Here is a 20,068-nt window from a genome sequence, read left to right as displayed (position 1 = left end):
AAAAAACGGGGAGGTAATATTTACGTTAACACAACACTATAATTAATTAAGGCTGAAGGCCACAAAGGAGGCACTCACAAACTTATTAAGGTAAGTTCACATGTTAGTGACTCGGGCACTCCTGCGTCGTACTTTCCTTGGGCGGGTTTTTTAATTAATATTGGAGTTACTATTAATTTATGTTTGATTGTTAATGAACTGGGGTCGAGGTGTTTAATTAATTATCACGGCCCTTGGTTCTACCTCGGCAACGAAGGCTCGCCTGACTCGGGTGGGCCATGGCTAGGGGTGCGTTCCATTAGTGGGGTCGGATACTGGCGATTGCAGGTCGGGCTTTGGGTGGCCTTTGGCTGGACGACGTCAATACGGAGATGCAGTTGGTGCCGAATTTTCTGTTTCGGATGACGAACGCACTACTGCAATAAAATGACTAAGACAGATTTTATATAATTTTTTAACATGAAACAGGTTAGAAAAAAAACAAAAACTATTTTTTTTAAATTTAATAATTACGTATACAATTTATTTATTATTTTAATGTAATGAATTATATTGTCTTTAATTATTTAGTTAATTTAATTTAAATCAAACAAAATAAATCAAATTTAATTGATAAAAAATGTATTATTCAAAAAATAGGAATAACCATTATTAATTAATAGCCAGTTGTTGAAAAGCTAAATAGAAAATGGAGTAAAATTGATTTTCTATGGTGATGGTGGGATGGTCACAGTAACAGTGTCAATGTGACATTATGTTTACAGACTTTGAGGAATATCAGTATCAATAGAAAGAAGGGATTACGAAAAATAAATGAGAAGGTTAGTCATATGCAAGTGCTTGTACAGAGCATAAAACCTTATTCCAGTCATGGGATTTACATTTCAGTGTCTACCTGGAGGAACAAATACAACAAAACCCCTCCTCAGAAGTGATCTACATACCTTTGACTTTTAAAAAAATGATGTCTTTGTTGCAGGGAGATGGTTGATAAGGAAGCTTACAAGAAGCCCCCACATCACACCCAAAACATGCCAACCGGTTTGTCCCAAAAATTTCAAGTATTCGGAGTATTAACGCAAAGAGGTGTGACATATGGTAGAAAATAGTTATAAATCACATTGATAGCATAATTAACCTGAATTTTGCAGATGTACAATATCAAAAACTACTTATGTTACGAAAAAAAATAGCAGTGATACCCTTGACCTTTATCAATCTTCAACTATCTAACCCCAACTCAATTAACAATGTTTTCGTTTTATGGCTGAAGACTGCATGAAGCATCAACTAAGTTCTATTGTAACATTTGATCAGCTGCTTTTCATTAAAGCCATCGATATACTCTCTCAGGTGGACGAAACTGATGAGCTGTCCAACGTAATCATGAAATTAGGTGGATTTCATGTGTTTATGAGATACATGGGTGTGGTGAGCAAAATCTATGGTGTCAGTAGTATGGAAGAAATGTGGAGTGAAATATTAACTAAGAACTCTGTTGTCCACAAGCCTATGCAAGTGCATTATGAGCTTTTTCACTTTCTAGCCCATTTGATTTTGGTTTGTTTTGAGGAACCTCGACACTCTCAGGGGAATTCACGACATAATAAAATTGTCTTCCTCCAAATAATCTTTTCTATCATAGGTCAAACCTTTACTGTGCGCTGTATTCAGCATGACATAGACACTAGAAGAAAGGTTCTGTACAGCTCAATTATGACTGCAGTGTTTCAAGCAAGTTTCTATAATGCATGACTTCGTAAGAGCGGAAAAAGCAGGTGACTGAAATTTTCCTCGCTTCTCTGTCCAATGTTCACCTATATGCAGCTGGGCATAATTCTTATGCTAAATCGGTCACACTCTACTACCAGAATATGTCTAAAGGTAAGACCACTTTGTCAGATCAAGATTGGATAAAAATAATGTTTAAAATTCCTTAGAACAAAATTCAAGAAAACAAAGTTGCCCAATTTTCAGGCCACTAGAGCCACATATGTTTTGGTTGTTGAAACGGTGGAAAAGAAGCAGAGTCAGGACAATCAGCTATTGTAGTTCGTACGGCCTCAGATATACTCATTGTTGCCTGGATGCAACCTCCATGTTAGTTATGGAAAATTCTACCCTCGGTAGAAAAGTTTACTGTATCAGAGAAATACACAAAGGCCATGGTAACATGAAGAAACACCTACTTTTCATACATGCTGTTATGACGCAACCTCTGCTTTGTACAGAAGACGTCCAACTTCAGGCTTCAACAAGCTACAATATATTCGTGAACTGCAGAAAGTTGTGTAAGTACTATAAGCACAGTTTACTCCCCGCACCCGAAAGCCTGCTGCTTCTGCACGTGTGGGTCCAAATGAGTGTACGAGAAGTGGGCTAACATGCACTACTATATACAGCGAATGTGCAGAAGAGTCCTGCTTCAATTAGAATACTCTGGATTCCGCGGATGAAAACGATATCGAAGGAAACTGCGATACCGAAGATCATGTCGAAGCCAAACACACCAGTTCCTCAAGTAAAGTAAGACGAGTTTAATGACAGACACAAATTGGTTAGCCTCGTTTGTTCATACATGTATTCACTTTTAATTTTAAAATGATTTCCATTATGTTATGATTTTCCAAACAAATTATATAATTTTTTTTTTATGAAAACAATTCTGTTTTTGAATTTTTTCAAAACTGTTTTATGTTAGTAAAATTATTGAAACTCTCTACTTAAAACTTTTTATTGCAGTAATTACTTCCTAATCCAAACAAACATTTTGCACCAGTCCCTATGATTATCATTTCCAAGTAATGGTGTTTTTTTTTATCATTCCAAGATGGCAGATGTTTATTCTAAATTGAAGGTCTTCTTCACGCAGGATTTTTTTGGGATTTTTCTGGGAAAGCACGGGGGGACCTAAAGAATATATTCCAGAAGGAATAAGTTTTTTAAATTAGTTATTTATGTCTCCATTTTTAATTTGCCTATACTAAAACTGCGATGTGGACTAATTGCATATAGCCTTGTTATGTGATAACATTAACATAGATTGCATCACTGGAACTAAGATGGTTCATTTCTCTCAAAACAATATATGCCAGCATTTGGCAGTTGCCATGTGGAAGACAGAGTGTAGTTAGTGTTGTAAGTGGCTGAAAAATATAGGCCTAGTGTGGCCATTTCGAAATTCGGAAGAATTAACATTCTAGACATGAAGAAATAAGTAACCGCAGTGGGATGATGCACAATATGATTCTTAAGACTGGAATTCTAGGGCAGTCTCGGAGGCCACAAAGGGTTGGTGAAGTGAGATTCTGTATTGATGGCGAGATGAGTTGTTTTTGATTTTTATACAACTGTGTGATGAAAATTAGTGCTACGTTGTTAATTTATAATCCAGTCTAGCCATCTGTTAGGTCTAAATAAAAATATGGTAATGAGAAGGAACCTTTGTGTGAACTATACCTTCTATTGTATGCAGCATATATCGTGCCATATAAACACTACATCAAAACCAGGGATCTTTCAAGCCCTTAATAATTGAATAACAAAGCAAACCTAATATATTGGTTGGTTTTATTTAAAATCAAATACATTCTAAATAATCAAACCAAGATTTTTTTACACAGTTTTAACTATCAAACATCCCAGACATAATTAGTGATATATTTTGTTGACAAAATTACTGTAAATAATACAAAGAATAAAACAAATTAATAAAATTACGAATACAGAAATTTTGAAGTCAGCCTTGATTTCCTGTGTTGACACAGAGGAATAAAAGTTATTTATAACTTTCACTAATATTCTTTAATTGATGTAAAGTTTGTGAAAGCTTCATTTATATTACAAATTTAACACAATGTAAATCTATAAATTCAAACAATTTAATAAAAATGATAAAAATATGCAAATTGCTAAATGCATGTTATAAATAGTTTATTAAATTAATTTAAGTTTAAATAAATAATAAAAAATTAGCTACGTTAGTCAGTCAAGATATGATCATATCCATTATTGATCGTGGTACCTCAGTTGTATGAAAACATTGTCAGAATAACTGCAGTTAGTCCAATATCTTAAGCATTTCTTAATACTCATTATTACAAGTCAGTTAATGCGTGTGTAAATTCCCAACTCTGGCAGATAAATATAATTGTATATACCTAGTCTTGACAAGTTACACTAACACGTAACACATCAATTTTAAAGCTTATAAAAAATGTTAAATACCACTTAGTGTTCTAAATGGGAACTCAGTACAAATGTCGGTGTTTCATAGCTAAGATTAACGATGAAATACAGCACCCCTGAAATATAATAGTAAATTTTATATAGTTATACAGCATGCAACTAAATAAAAGTTTAATTATGGCTGTGGGCTCTATTAAAAAAATCCTAAATGACCTTTCAATACATTCTATGGCTTTAATTGATGCCTTAGTATGCCTGTAACTCGGAAGTACATCATACGCCACCGAACCAACTAATTAAATTTATGTTTTCGGCATGATTCCCCGAAAATGACAGCTAAAAAAGATTATTTGTTTTGAGATCAACCACGAAACTACCTATTCGAACTTTAATTTTCCAATAAAATTTTTTCACATAAAAAAATTTAATGTAGCATCACTATAAGCTTTGATTCTTTCCGCGAAATAATTTATGTAAATGGATAGTTTATCGTCTGTTGGTTATCATATCTTAGTGAACCACAAACCAGAACCAATATTTCCGCTTAAATAAATTACATGAAATTGGCTAGATAAAAATGTTTCAGCATTACCCCCGCTTTTGTTCACACGTCTAGCAATTTATTCTTCGGTTATTACCGAGTGTCGTAGAGATATGATGTTTTAGAGACCAAAATTTTGCGTGATCCACAAAGTTTAGATTTTGAGGGCACTGTTTTAGATCTGTGATTTCTTTGGCCATAGAAATTACCCTATTTTGACTTTTGGAGAACCTGTGGCTTGATATACGATAATTGTGAAAGGTCGCATCGAGAGCGATGGTGAAACATTCGCCCTCAACGCAGCTAAGGCCGGTATTCCAAGACACAAAACTAAGGCTTTCGATGTTGAACATGCTACACCTGTTCCTAACCGTGTCCCTAGTGCACGATAGGATACGAGCCAAATCCCTTGTTTTTTTAGGGGACGGATTTTGGTTTCCTATCTGTTGCCGTTCTGTTGCGCAAAGCTCAACTTTTCGTCGATTTATGATGGTGAAATTATCTTTGAATACATTCTGTACACTTAACAAGAAATAATCGCAACTCCCAAAGTACTTATGAATATTAGAAAGGCTATTCTATTTTTTTTTTGCGATAGTGCTTACATCTCTAATAATTTTGTGGTAACAATTGTATCGACGGTTGCAAAACGTCGGGCTAGAATGCGTTAAAACCAGTTTCTATAGCATCGCGCAGGGCATCTTTTATTAAAACGATCACCGATTTGTTTTTCTTGCAGGGATTCGGTTTGGACTTGTTCTGGAATACGACAACCCGAGAGTTTGGTCACGGTCGTATCCCACCCAGCAAGGCCGCCCTTAACCCCGCCAAGCCAAGAAACTTCAGACAATGGTCGTGATCACAATGTTGGTGAGAGTGGAGTTTCGCGTCGCGCGGCCGTGCACCGACTAGCGACTCGGCGCCGGGGCGGTCGCCGGCGACGACGGGCGAGAGGCGCGGCGCCTCCTCCTGGTGGTCCTCGCGAGCAGGCGCGCCCAGCCCTGCAGGTAGCCGCGGTACCGCGACAAGGTGCCCCAATCGCGCACGACTCGCGCCGTGTTGCCGGCCGGGTGTCGCTCCTCGGGCGACATGACGGCCGGGTCCTGGCGCCCCGGCACCGCCACCTTCATGCGCCCCAGCGCCAGCTCCACCTCGCACAGCAGCAGCTGCAGCTGCAGCGCGGTGCCGCGCAGGGCCTCCGCGCGCGCCGCCTCCTCCCCCCGGTCCTCCAGCATGCCCTGCAGCGCCACCGCGAACTTCTGCAGGTCCGCGTGCAGCTCGGGGAACAGGAACTGCACCTGCGGCCACCGTCGTGTACACTGGGTGCGCTCATTGTGCACTAACGCAGGGCCCCCACATGGCCGGTGCTACCGTTGCTATGGCAACGGGGCCCATGGGTCTAGGGGGCCTGCGAAGGAAAGAAAAAAACTTAAAACAATAAGTAGACAATCAATACTAATATTATAAATGCGAAAGTAACTCTGTCTGTCTGTCTGTCTGTATGTTTGTTTGTTTGTTTGTTTGTTACCTTTTCCCGGATGAACGGCTGAACGGATCGTAATGAAATTTGGCAAGGAGATAGATTATATCCTGGGGATGGTCATAGGCTATCTTTTGTCTAAAAAATAAACTTTAAACGGGTTAAAAAAATATATCTTAATTTTATGTAATGTGTGTCATAGATATAGAACTGTTAGTGTCATTTCTCTATGCCTGCCGAGCAATAGCTTTCAAGCCATTACGTTACGTTTTTCTATTGTAAGGAACTAAGTAGAGAGTAAGAAAAATATAAAGATCTTGACAGTTTGTAGTGTCGCCATATTTGTTTCAATTTTCAATTCCGTTTTTGTATATTACAATTTAAATTGCAGAAAAAAATCATTATTCATAGGTAGGTAATAAGTTTTTCTATTTGTCAATATTGTTATTATGGTAGATAGGAGTACAGTAAATGCCTACATTCTTATATTCCTTTATATCTCTTTCGATTTGGAGTGTTTCTGTGCCATTCGGCTTCCCCCCTCCCCCCCAGGTGGTTAAAGCCCCAAAATTTCGAAAGTTTAAAATTTTTTAAAAATCCTTCTCTTTCGATTCTAAGTGTTTTCGAGCCATTCAGGGTCCTCGAATCCCCCGCCCCCCTCTGGGAAAAAGCCCTAAATTTCGATAATTTTAGGAATTTCAAATATCATTTCTTTCGAGATGGAGTGTTCCGAAACCTTCCAGGTCCTGAACCTCCACCCCATCCCCTTCCACAAAAGTGAAAGCCACAAAATTTCGAAAAATTGGAGGAAATTGTATTAAAATTAAGTCATTACGAACTAAAGTGTCTGGGGCATGGTGGGACTTTTACCCAAAGTCGACTTCCCACCCAATTTTGAGGGAGGGGGGGGGGGGGAGTGCAAAACCCCAAAATTACGAAAAGTTTCAAAAATTTCTTAAATTTAAGTATACTTTTTTACAATTTGGAGTGTTTCCGAGCCATTCGGGGTCCTCAAACTACCCTCCCCCCACAATGAGTCAATGACCCAATAATAAAAAAATTTCCCAAAATTTCGAAAACCTATTCTCTTTCGATTTGGAGTGTTTACGAGCCATTCGGGGTCCTCAACATAACCCCCTCCCCCTTCTCAGGGGTCAAAGCCCCAAAATTTAGAAAATTCCAAAAATCATTCTCTTTCGATTTTTAGTGTTTCCCTGCCATTCAGGGTCCTCAAAATCACCCCTCCCCCTCTGGGGAGAAAGCCCCAAAATCTCGAAAATTTCAGGAATTTCAAATATCATTTCTTTCGAGATGGAGTGTTCCAAACCATTCGAGGTCCTGAACATCCACTTTCCGCAAAAGTGAATGCCCCAAAATTTTGAAATATAAGAATATATATAATTGGATGTTGGCATGTATGACGTCGATAAACTCTTACACCGTTTGACCGATCGTCATGAAAGTTGGCACATCGAATGTTTTTACCATGAAGAAGGTTTTTATGCTATCCATTTTTTTTGTAACTCGCCGCTATATGGCGCTGTAGCGCATCAACTTCTAAACCTTTCAACCGATCGCCATGGGTAAACAGAAAATTATAGGTCACAGATACACAAACAGTAATTATGTGTCATTTCTTAATGTCCAACACACTGTACATATCGCTATCCATTTTGCTGTAACTCGCGGACAATATATCACCCGGTGTTCAGCCCGGGCAAAGCCGGGTACTGCAGCTAGTTTTAAATAAATCATAGAAAACAATTAAACAGCAAGGTCTAAATTAATTTACCGATGAAATATTACACCAGAGTAATATTATTCGGAATATGCTGTGCGTACAGAACGTGTCTGAATCTACAACTGTGAGTAACAAAACCACGACCAATTGACGTGACACCATGTTGACAGTGCAGATCACGTACACTCATTTATTTGTCATTATTCAAAATAAATTTACGTTGACAATCGAAACACTGACTTCAAACTAGTTTTAATGTGTTTTAAAAATAATTGTGAAAAGGTTAAAAAAAAAAAAAACTAAAACAATGTACATTAAGGAAAAAACCTTTTTTTTTATCTCTGTTAGAAAAAAAAGGGGGGGGGGGGCATCATGATTTCTAGCAACGGGGCCCACAGAATGATGTGGAGGGCCTGCACTAACGTCACTGCCATTCGCATTCAGAACTAAACTATAAATAACTTTAATAATGTGACTGGTTAACAAACTGTAATTTTAATTTCTTAATAAAATTATTTTGACTAGTACAGCATTTTAGTGTCGAGACATCCGTTTAACAATATTGATTCAAATAAATGTCTAAATCAACTAATTTTACACCGTCAGGTTGGAGTCCATTTTTTTTTAATCGCGCTCGTCAAAAGATCGTTGTGGTTTGCACAGTCATGCTTGTCTCATGCATTAAAAATAATAAATAGTATCAACAACTATTAAATAATGTGTAACGCCTATAATGTAAAGGAATCGGGAGACCTCGGTAAACGTTTATGTTTAAATACCGACATTTATGTGTTTGAACGTATCAGTTGATTCTTGAAGACACTAGTTAATGGTACTATTTGGTATTTGCAGTATTTATAATTACCACATTCAATAAAGCCAATATGTGTGTATTATATTATGGGCATTAAGGTAGATTAATATCGCGATTTTAGGAGCCAAAGATGGTTATGTATTGTGAAATAGCTAGGTAAACCTAACATTCTTTTAGATCATCAACACCTTCATTGTCAAATAAAATCTTATGAAATCCTTAATTTTTATGTCATGAATATCACAACACGGAAATACACCTTAGACAATATTTTATTAAAACGTCCACATGTATTAAATAGGACCTAGATCCTGAACCATAAATATTTTGTAAACAAGCTATATCCTAATGTCGTTTGGGACAAAACTAAATTTCTTTGGTTTTATGCTGTGTGGTTTGCAGTATCAAAATCGTTTGTGGCCGATTTAAAAAAAAAAAAAAAAAAAAAAAAATCTCTGTTTATTTCTATACTCTTTGAGCGGAATTACAAAAGTCCGGTGCCTACGTCTTTCGGTCACGTGCCCTGCAGCCAATCGTATGGCCATAAAATTTATATCCGTCCGTCCATCAAAAGCTTGGCAAGCTCTAACTTTTTACGGACGGACGGACGGACGGATGGATTATATCTATCGTTTTGGCCTCGGAAGTCAATTGTTACCAGAATTCAAGCCTGTGGTGTTTGATGGGTCGTTTAGATGTGTTGTATAATAACATTGCGGTTCTTAAAATTCGTGTTCAAACAATTTAATCACAGTTTTGAATTTTTCCAAAAATACGTAAATAAAATACAACATTAATAGCAAACAACATCTTTATAAATCTCCGAGAGAAAAACATTGATTGTTAGAAGCACTTATTTAGAAAAATATTCTGATGGACGGATGAAGTCCAGTTGTAAATAGCATGGCTACTTGCGTGGTTTTGACGGACGGAGGCGACGGGCTGTTGTAATTCTGCATTTTCTCTAATCTTCTCCCAGTGGCTCCAACTTTGTTTTACATGGCTCATTGTTGAGGTTATAAAAACATCTCATCATACTGTATACTTCAGTTTCAGTGCAATAAGTGTTAAAAAAATATCTTGACTAGTACATTTAAACATGTACTGCAGTAAGAATAATATCAATAAAAAAGTGAGCCCAATGAAGTAAAATTCGTAAACAAGCACAATTATTTTGTTTTCACCTGTTGATTTTGACAGTTCCATTGACAAATAGAAATCTACGCCAAAGTTCGGAGCCATGCACAGAAAACAATAATAAGTCTATATCCTCATCTGTATATAGCTCAGACACAGATATTTGTATTCTACGCATAAGCCCATTCTCGATGTAAAATTTTACTGTAGAACAGTCAAAATCAGCTCTGTAAACAATCACACTTTTTTTTTTTTACAAGTGGTACCCCAGCCAAAATGAGCCTTTTTTATTACTACGTATATGTTTAGCTGTTATTGTGAGCCATGAAGTAAAAGTTTTAATGCTCCCTGAATTAAAATCCGGGCATACAAATATTTATAGGGTTTTATATACATTATTTAAATATCTGCAACATTGCATAAAATTAGTTGGTTATTATATGAGCTAAAAATTATTATAGCAGGGTTATATTTAAAAAAATAAATTAAATTTTAATATGTTAACAACTTCACTAACAAGGGTGCAACAATAGGTACATTGGTATTCAAGTTATATATCTCACCTTAAAATGTTGTGAAATCCTGTCTCGCATCATATTAACGTTTCCAATCCCAGGCAGCCAAGTTTGCTCAAAATGCTGCTTGACTATCTCTCTCACCCCCTGGAAACAAAAGTATTTGTGAAATAATGAATGGTCATCGAATAGTATGTTTCAGGACTTTCTCTATATGATATAAAGCACTCGATATCCGTAGATTTGTAATTAAATACCCAATCCTAAATAAATGTTTTCCACTGTAAATGTTCTTCAGAAAGCCTAAGCATTTTGAGAAAAGTTGCCTAGTTTCTTTATGTCTGTGTGCTCTTCATTATTTCATTCATACGAATCTTCAAACAAAATATTATTCAGATATAATTTCACATTTTTAGTTCTATAGCCTAGTTTATCTATGGCTATTGTAGGAGAAATGCATATCACTTCTATTTATTTTCTATGTTTAAAAGAATACAAAAAAAGGCCAAATATTGTTGTAATGCATGTATTCTTTTTAACCCTAATTATTTTTAAATATACGTATAAACCCAAACGATGTATTTCTCATAAATAAATACATTGATTAAATTGGGCTCTGGTACAAGTCACGGGAAGCTGATTTTAAATGCAATATAAGTTATTGCTAAATAATAAGTATAGACTTTTCAAAATCAGTGTAAATCACAAACTTCTCGAGAATGGTTGCACAATACTGTCTTGGGGTTGTCAAATGTGATCTGCAGTAATGCCAAGGTAGGTACAGACTAAACTATACAACGTTGCTGCGATTTTAACATTTTTGAAATCAACTTACGAAAAATATCCTTATCCCTCCTTTCGTATTACTTCACGAGTGTATATTTGTTTTTCTAAGTTTTAAAGATTTAAATACATACAGTTTAAACCCTTGGAAACACAGCGATGCCTACAACAGGGTCATGCATTCCCATCACGGGATGTGCACTCATTAGAGAGATGCTTGAACAACGTTTTGTTTGTGTGCACGGCCGTAAGAGCGCTAGTGTGCTCACTGCTCAATGTTTGTTTACGATTCGTTGCCAAGGCTCATTTGCAATGGCGGCAATTTTTCTTTCGTATTTTTGTTTAGGACTTTAGGTTATTTGCGTGCTACTTGCTTATTGCTTCGTAGGTGGAAACTGGAAAATATCTGGCGTTTATTTATTCAATTATTTAGTGGTCATATTTTCATTGAGGTAATATTGTTAAATTGAGTATAAAATTACGTATTAAGTAAAATACAATGCCGCCACGTGTACGAAAATTCTGTGTGCCTGGTTGCGATAATAAATTTGCTGTTAGACACCGCTTCCCAGTTTACGAAGAAACGGTATACAAAGAATGGATACAGAGAATAAACGTCGAGAAGCTGAAAACTCTCCACCCTCTTAATGCTGTAGATGTGATTGCAAATTTCAATAGTAATGCTAGCTTGTGAGATAGGTGGTTTTAGCATAAATAGCTACTTAGGTCATTCTTTCACCAATGTTTATACGGTTAGTACTGTGCACGGCCACAACAGCACTGCAAATAGCGTTCTAGCTGTTATTCAGAGAGTGGCCTTTCTATCCCTCCCTCTCTTTCCTATGACTCCCATTGCACAAATCTTTCAAAGATAATATCAATGCCCGGTATGCTGTGTTTTTGTCTCGTTTCAACAGTTGTGCCGAATTTTTTGGGTTCGGTATTTTTGTGCTGTTATCATTTGTATTTTTTTTTTTTTTTTCGTTCTGTTAGTCCATTTTTCTTTTGTTTGTTGACCATATTCCTGTTGTGGAGTATTGTGTGGTGTTCATATCCTGACAACAGCAATTTTTTGCTTAATTTGTGTTTTTTTTTGTAGTTTTCTTCTACAGACATACATGTGCTTAGCAATGGCGTATGTCCAAAAGCTTACATCATCAAGTCATGCACTCCAATTGCACAAATCTTTCAGAGATATTAGGGTTTTCGCACTTATTTGTTTATATCCATGTTATTCTCTGCATACCCAGTACATTTTTTTGAAAGCCTAAATGGTAAAAAAAAAAAAACGACGCGTATTAAATAGTATTTAACATACAAAACCACTATACCGGCGCATGGGGCAAGGCTGAGTCCTCAGGAAAAGTAGGACCGTTGCACAATGCCCTACGCGGGTGTCATGTACGTACCTCGGGGTAGAGACTGTTCAGCTTCTGCAGCCGGAAGTGATTCAGGGTGATGTCGACCTGCTGCTTGACTTTCTTGACGCGGCGCTCCAACACCAACTGCCAGCGCTTGCCCTTCAGCGGCGACTTGGCGTGCAGGGCGCACGGGTCGCGCCACCACTGCCGCCGCTCGTCGCCGCCAGGAGCGCTGCCGGCCGCCGCCGCCACCGCGCAGCTCAGTACTGCCAACCACGCCGCGCCAACTGCAACACACCGACACCGCTTCGTGCTTTTGTTTCTTCTTCCCCAGGGGCTGTCACTAGATGGGAAGCCTTCTTTTCACAGACGAGAGAGCCAAACGACCGATCGTGCATCTTCGGTTTTTTTTGTTCGTTGTAAATAAATATACTACTCATGATAACTAATGGTCAATTAGGTTAGGTTAGCTACATTATAAATACTTGAAAACATTGTGAGCGGTTGATTTGGTTAGGATAGCTACATTAAAGATACTGTGAAATCATGTAAACGGTTTCCCCCAAATAAATACACCTGTTGTGGTACGGAAAAAAAAAAGCGAACATGAACTTCGGGGAACTTCGGGTGTGGCTCTCTCGTCTGTGAAAAGAAGGCTTCCCGTCACTAGATAGGGCCGAGGATACGCTTATCGTACACTAAGGATTCCGTCCGTACCAACATCAGAATGTCATTCACATTCAGAGCTGCAACATAAATAATATTTAATATGATGACTTGTGAACGATCTGTGATTTTACTGTCTTATTATAACTATTTTGACTCGTACATCAATTTAGTGGCGAGGAAACCACATACAATTTTTTTTTTTTAAATTAAAGGTGCGAATCAACAGATGTTACATCGTCAGGTTGGAGTCTTTGTTTCATTTTTAAATAGTGCTCGTTGAAAGATCGTTGTGTTTTGCATATGCTTGTCTAATAGGTAAATAAAAAATAAAAAATTAGATGTATTACTATTAAATAATGTGTAGCACCTAAATGTAAAGGAATCGGGACCTCGGTAAATGTTTATGTTTAAATACCAACATTAATGTTAATTTATGTGTAACCATGTGTGTTTGAATGTATTAGCTGATTCTTGAAGCTGAAGGCAAATGTTTATGTTTAAATACCAACATTAATGTTAATTTATGTGTAACCATGTGTGTTTGAATGTATCAGCTGATTATTGAAGCTGAAGGCACTAGTACATTCCTATTTGCGTATTTGCGGTGATAGTAGCTATCACTTCAAATAAAGCCAATTTGTGTGTATTGCATTAGATGGGCATTTATGTAGCCTAATTAAATATCACGATTTTATAAGCCAAATATGGTTATGTTACGTGAAACAACTTGGTTAACCTAGCATTGTTTTAGACCACCAAACGAACACCACCTTCCATCTCTAATAAAATCTTATAAATTTTCTTAATTTTTATGTCTTTGAATACGAAGACACTAAAATACAAATTATACAATATTTTACTAAAAGTATAAATGTATTAAACAGCCCTTCATCTTGAACACAAAGAATTCAAAGGATAACCTAGATCCATTTATAATTCGGGACAAAACAACAAAATTTCTTTGGTAGTGTGAAAATCATTAGCGATCGAATTCAGAGAGAGAAAAAAGAAATCATGTTTAACCTGGGAGTGAATTCTCTGTTTAATTCTATACTCCTTGGGCCCGTCTACAACAGTCCGAAACTGTGGGCGGTCCGTGTCCTTATCCTAATGTGAATGACGTCATGTTGTCACACAAAAAACAGCTCTTTCTGCAATTGCGATGTCCGATGTTCAAATCCACTGATATCAAAAGTAGTTACCAGAGTGCAATGAATATAGATTGTTTTTGTTTATTGTTTTCAGACAGTGTAAATGAGTACGCAGCTAAGTTTTGAATATTCATTTAACTTGTGAAAGATGTGGGAATTCAATAATAAGGCAAAAGTAAATGCTAATAAATTAATTCTAAGCACACGGCAAAAATGAATTTTTGTGTCCAGCCTTTGAAAAACGCCGGTCGCAAACGGACAGCACTGATCAAATATTTTATCTCGGTCTTCTTATTTCCTACCACACCGTCCATTACTTTCTGTTTACTTTTTTGAAACGGTAACCGGAAACAGCAAATATTATGAGTGTACTTCTTCTTCTACGCTACAAAGGACATGACACATATTGGGACAAAAACATTCTAGTTGACCAATGTATTCGGACCATTGACCACACCACCCATGGCGTCAGAAGGTCACGTGGACCAATAAGCGATCATTGCCCGTCGGACACAATTTGGGACATTGTAATTTTATAAGGGCCTTAATGATTGAGAGAAGTCGCGAGCACACGCTGCGCAGTAAACATTTTTGGCTTATTTACCAACGAAACTGTCAAAAACACGTGTCGTGGGAGACGCAGTTGGTAGATTGTTGAATTTATAAAAATCGCATAGAACTTATTATATATAAGTATAAATGCGGCAAGTGTTTGATATTTCGTGACTGAAACTTAAAGATCGTACTGCATCAAAATAAAACTTAGCATTTAATAATATTAATAAAAGTTAAAATTTTTGGAAAATCACCTGTAAACAAACACACGTGGCATTGTTCTCATCAACAGGTTTTTTTTCTGTTCTATTTAAAAATCGTAATAATAACGGTCTACATATCCATCACTAACCAATTATTTGTCAGCGAGATTTTGTACTGGGAGGACGTACTCGCTTCCATTAAGCGCATATTCCGCCTTAGTGACTGGCGAGCATAGAGCTACTGTTCTGACGCTATAACTTTTGAAATACATGTGACAGCGGAGTCTTAATTAAGCTCGCATTTACATCGCATCAGCGCAAAGAAGGATCGCGCCGTTTCAATTATCATAGTTACTTCTCACTTTTATCAAACATTAGGTTTTTTAAAGCGTATACAACAAGCTTATTAGAGACGATGAAAAGACAAGGTACTAACGGAGCAGTAAAGGAATGAATATGTTGAGGAAACAGGAATATACCGAGAAACGCCACTGGCTCAAGGCAACGTCCGCCACGTTTCCCTTTTTCAAAACACGTGGGTTCGACTCCGCCGAGAACCGAAACCCGGATCGCCTTGGTGAAAGGCGATTGATCGGACCTCTTGACCACCGTTGCACTTTTAGGCACGCTCCTTAATAGTCATCACCCTACCGTCTTTAAAGCAAGAACACACACATACTATGCGACCTGAATTAAATTTGAATTACACTAGAGGTAATATATACATAGAAATATAATGTGAATGAATAGGAATGAATCGTAGCTGTACCTACTCCCACATTTTATAAAATAAAATTTAAAAAATGTTTTCATCTGTTAAAAAAGTTGGTAACTTTTGCTTACAAAGCTAAAAAAAATAATTCCATTGAGATGAGATCCCGAAATAGATTATTGTTTGTAAACAAAAATAATTAATTTTTTTTTCGGAACATTTTATTAATATAATTTACAACGTGTTTAATGTACTCTCTCATGAACGTTTGTGGCGTCTATTTTCCAAGATTCGTTTTTTGTACTAGTGAAATATGATAATGCGTCAAAATAAATTGATAGGCTCTCACTATTTCGTTGACCATAATATAAGTTAAGAAACAATACGTTAAATTAATTGTTCAAGCTTTCATAATTTTACTACGAAATCGTAACATTAAAAACATCCCAACATGTGGAAGTCCCTTCATACATTTCATATATTTGGTATTCCTTAATCTCTGTTGAGAGAGAGATAATTGAAGATTTCCCATCATGATAACAAACGTATAAATCTAATCAACATCAACAGGATAAAACGTTATAAATACTGAGCATTGTGGCTAACTCTCGAGCAGATAATTTTTTCTTAAAAATTGATAACATGTAACGAAATCACATACAATTGTATATATTTTTTTGCTATCCCAAATTTGCGGAACGTTTTTGGCTTAGAGTGACAGATAACGTTTGATTTTCATTATGTTGATTAAAAGCTTTTTGATAGGGATAAAATAAAAATATATTTTCCCAATGCTCTTAGCAAAAGCTTAGTCAACACTCAATAAAAAAATATTTTACCGCTTCCAAGCCCAGCTTACTAGCGTTATTTGTCTCGCCTGACTTAATTTATACACTTAAATATATCTTATAAAAATTCTTGTGGTACTTGTTTGAATTGTGTGTTTTATCCCCTATTTATTTAATAATATGAATATTTTTTGTAAGAATTAATGTGTTTTTTTTATGACTTCTGTCATGTTTGTGTTACAACTGCAGTCTAGCCGATCGTTAGGAGAAAGCCATTCAGCCATTCAGTCTTTTAAGTAACTTATATGGTATAAAAGCAATGCAATTTAAAAATAAATTTGTAGATTCAGCTGTCGGATGTGTTAAACTATGACAAATCGCCAGTTCCGAGTCACACTCACTTGGTAGGATTCCATACCATAAATAAATGTTGGCTTTTAACTTTCAGGTCATTTTAGTAGGAATTTGCTATAGTATTTAACTTGATATTTTACAACGGACATTCAGTTAAAAATACATACTTGAGCCGTTTTCTAGTTAGAGCAATAAGAAAAACACTCTATAATTGTCAACTTAGAAAAATTTTCACGTCTTTATAGAAGAATATTAAAAATAACTCAAAATACTGACTTGTTCTTATAAACTCTTTACAACAACAAAATATTTACAAGTTTTTTTTCTAACGTATTTTTAAAACCATGGCGTAGGACTAAAAAGTTTAAAAAAAAATTGGAATTAAAGCATTATATTCTGCGTTGGGTTAAAGCTTTTCATAGTCTGCGAAAAGCACAACTTCTTTCTTATCCCGTGTACGAGCTGAAAGCCAGTGAATTCAGACAGACGTTCAGGCATAGTTGTCTCAATTAGGTGATTCCGTATTGTTCATATAACTTAACAGTCATGCTTTAAACTTAAGACGGTTATATTCAGAAATGAAATGTCTAACCATTTCATTATCGAAGATTACTGACAAGAGCAGGAACAATTCTTGCACGGTGATAACGTTAGGGAGGTTCTTAGATAATTCTTAGCCACACGTCACTTCAAGTGGCAATGCTTCATTTTTAACTTCTAGAGTTGGTAGTATTCTTTAGTTGGAAGGTGGTTTGATTAAAATCAACTGTCATCAGTCTGTGTTGATTGAGCTTCTAGTGGCACTGTAATATTTGACAGTGCTACCGGTCCCTGTTCATCCCAAACAACCATGGCCATAGATCCCGAGTTGGAGGAGGGGGGGTTGCAGGGGGACCCGGGCCCCCCTTGTAATTAAGAAGCCCCTCACTGAGGGGGTCCGCTTGCGCTTTCAAAATCGTGACCGTGGAAAGGGGGTTGAAAAAAGAAAACGTCAAAACTATGTTTTATGGAAAACGTTCTGTATATTTTACAGTTTTATGCTTATTGCATGCATATAGGCCAACATAAGGGCAGTATACAATATACAAGCACCCTATCCAGAGAAAATTTGTATCGTTGGAACCCACGAGAAAAACTCTCTCTCTTCCCCCCCCCCTTTCCTAGCGAATTTCCGCGGTCCCCCCTTGCGAATTCTACAGATTTGCGCCCCTGGAAACAACAGTCAAAACTTATACGGCACTGACAAGGCAGCTTAACCCAAGAGTTTAATATTAGCTTAATAAATAAAAAATTGAAACAATTTGGTATTAAACTAGAAACCACATTATCAGCTGTATAAAAATTTGACTTCTTAAAAACCACTACTTTCCGTTATTCAAAAATTATTCCTTGATTCGAGTCAACACAACAAAGTAAATATTTTTTTTTATACATCCAAGCAGAAAATGTTCATAGATCAACATGATATTTAAGAACTGAGGTGACATTAAAATCACGCAATAAATAAATAAATAAATAAATAAATAAATAAATAAATATATATATATATATATATATATATTGGGAACAATTATAAAAACATGTATGAGTTTTATTTTGTGATGTATTTGGAACATACTAAAATACTGCACGAAAATGATATTTCAGTATAAATGCAAGTCATGGCAAAGAAAACCCACGCAGTACAGGAGATGAAATGAACAAGACATAAGACAAAATAATGAAACTTAATAAAGTTTTAGTGTTGCAAACCGCAATCGGAGGTAGGTACGTTACTCAGCAGATGCAATAAGAACAGCAAGGCCGCACATGCCCGGTGGCATGTCAGTCGGCGAGACGAGCACTCACCCATGTCGATGGTGTCTTGAGGAGAGCTGAACCCTCTGTGACGGCGGTCGTGCATTCGGCGAGGGCTTTTATAGCGGAGCGAGCGCGGGAGTCCCTGGCGTCGGGCGCGAGCAGGGATTCCACGTCGGAGCCGCACTATCAGGCCGCCCGGGGCCCAAACAGTCCGTCGCGACAGGGGGAAGTCACACACTCTCTGGACGAGGGCATTGCTGGTGTTCCAGGGTATCCATCATCTCGGTGGCCTGGTCACAGATCTCGAATGAGCTTGTGCATTTGGTTCGTATGGGGACACCGGTTCGGTGGTGGGGGAACCAGAGAGCCACGACGACGTCCATTTTGGATTACGTAACTTCCGGCGACCATTTTGGATTTGACCTTGACCTTTGATCCCGGCGGCCATCTTGAATTACGTCACTTCCGGCGGCCATCTTTTATTACACCATTTTTATTTTGTAGAACATTCAGAAATTTTGTTTTGTACAACATTCCACCATTTTGAATTATGAAATCATGTCCTTAATCTTGAAAATCCTCAAATATTAACTTAGAAAGTTGGAAAACAATTTTAAAACTTTGTAAAAAATTAATAATACCATTTTGATTTAAAAACCTGATGACTTTGTCATCAAGTACACAACTCCTATGAGTTACACTTTTCGTTACTCCACCATCTTGAAAAAATATTTATTTTCAAAAAAAAAACAAAAACAATTATACCATTATAGTCTGCTGGAGGCAGCCATCTTATTTAGTGGAGACAGCCACCTTGATTTCATCTGATGGTTGTCGTCATTGATAGTTGGTTCCTAAGGTACGTCAGTGTAGGAAAGTAGGTATGTGTTTATATTTCCTAACAGTGTTTTTATGAGCCTTATAGACCAAAAAATAAAAAAATCCACAGTCATTTTAAGACCGCCGTTTTTTCTTAGATATATTCATTTATGATGTTTATATGCATAGTCTGAGATATATGTTATCATATATCACATAATTCGTCTCATCATTGCGGACACGATGTTTAAATTTATTTTTAAGTAATTATAATTTAAAAACAATTAATAAGTTGATTTAATTTATACCACCATCATACACTGTTTAAGACCAGAAATGTTTCAGAGTCCTCACTCACAAGTAATATTTTTATTGATGTATCTTCTAAGCAGTAACATGTTTGCATACTCGTGTTTAAAAAGCTGCATGGAAGCAGGTATTTTTTAATGTTTATGTA

At 36.7% G+C, this 20,068-nt stretch overlaps 1 protein-coding gene across 2 annotated transcripts; it reads right to left on the bottom strand.

Annotated features, from left to right (window-relative positions):
• Window positions 1–3,781: 3,781 nt before the first annotated feature.
• LOC134530418 (uncharacterized) lies at window positions 3,782–18,862 on the bottom strand. Of its 2 annotated transcripts, none has more exons than XM_063365225.1 (4): window positions 18,841–18,862; window positions 12,609–12,847; window positions 10,465–10,563; window positions 3,782–6,027 (listed from the first exon to the last, which is right to left on the bottom strand). In XM_063365225.1, exons 1-4 carry the CDS (start codon window positions 18,842–18,844, stop codon window positions 5,638–5,640), a joined length of 732 nt encoding a protein of 243 aa, XP_063221295.1. In that variant the 5' UTR covers window positions 18,845–18,862; the 3' UTR covers window positions 3,782–5,637. The 2 variants fall into 2 exon arrangements, with proteins under 2 accessions (XP_063221295.1, XP_063221296.1); XM_063365226.1 differs by having other exon boundaries at window positions 3,782–6,021.
• Window positions 18,863–20,068: the final 1,206 nt, after the last annotated feature.

Source organism: Bacillus rossius, chromosome 3 (assembly GCF_032445375.1).
Source record: "Bacillus rossius redtenbacheri isolate Brsri chromosome 3, Brsri_v3, whole genome shotgun sequence".
Taxonomy (NCBI): domain Eukaryota; kingdom Metazoa; phylum Arthropoda; class Insecta; order Phasmatodea; family Bacillidae; genus Bacillus; species Bacillus rossius.
This window is presented reverse-complemented; position numbering and strand designations above follow the sequence as displayed.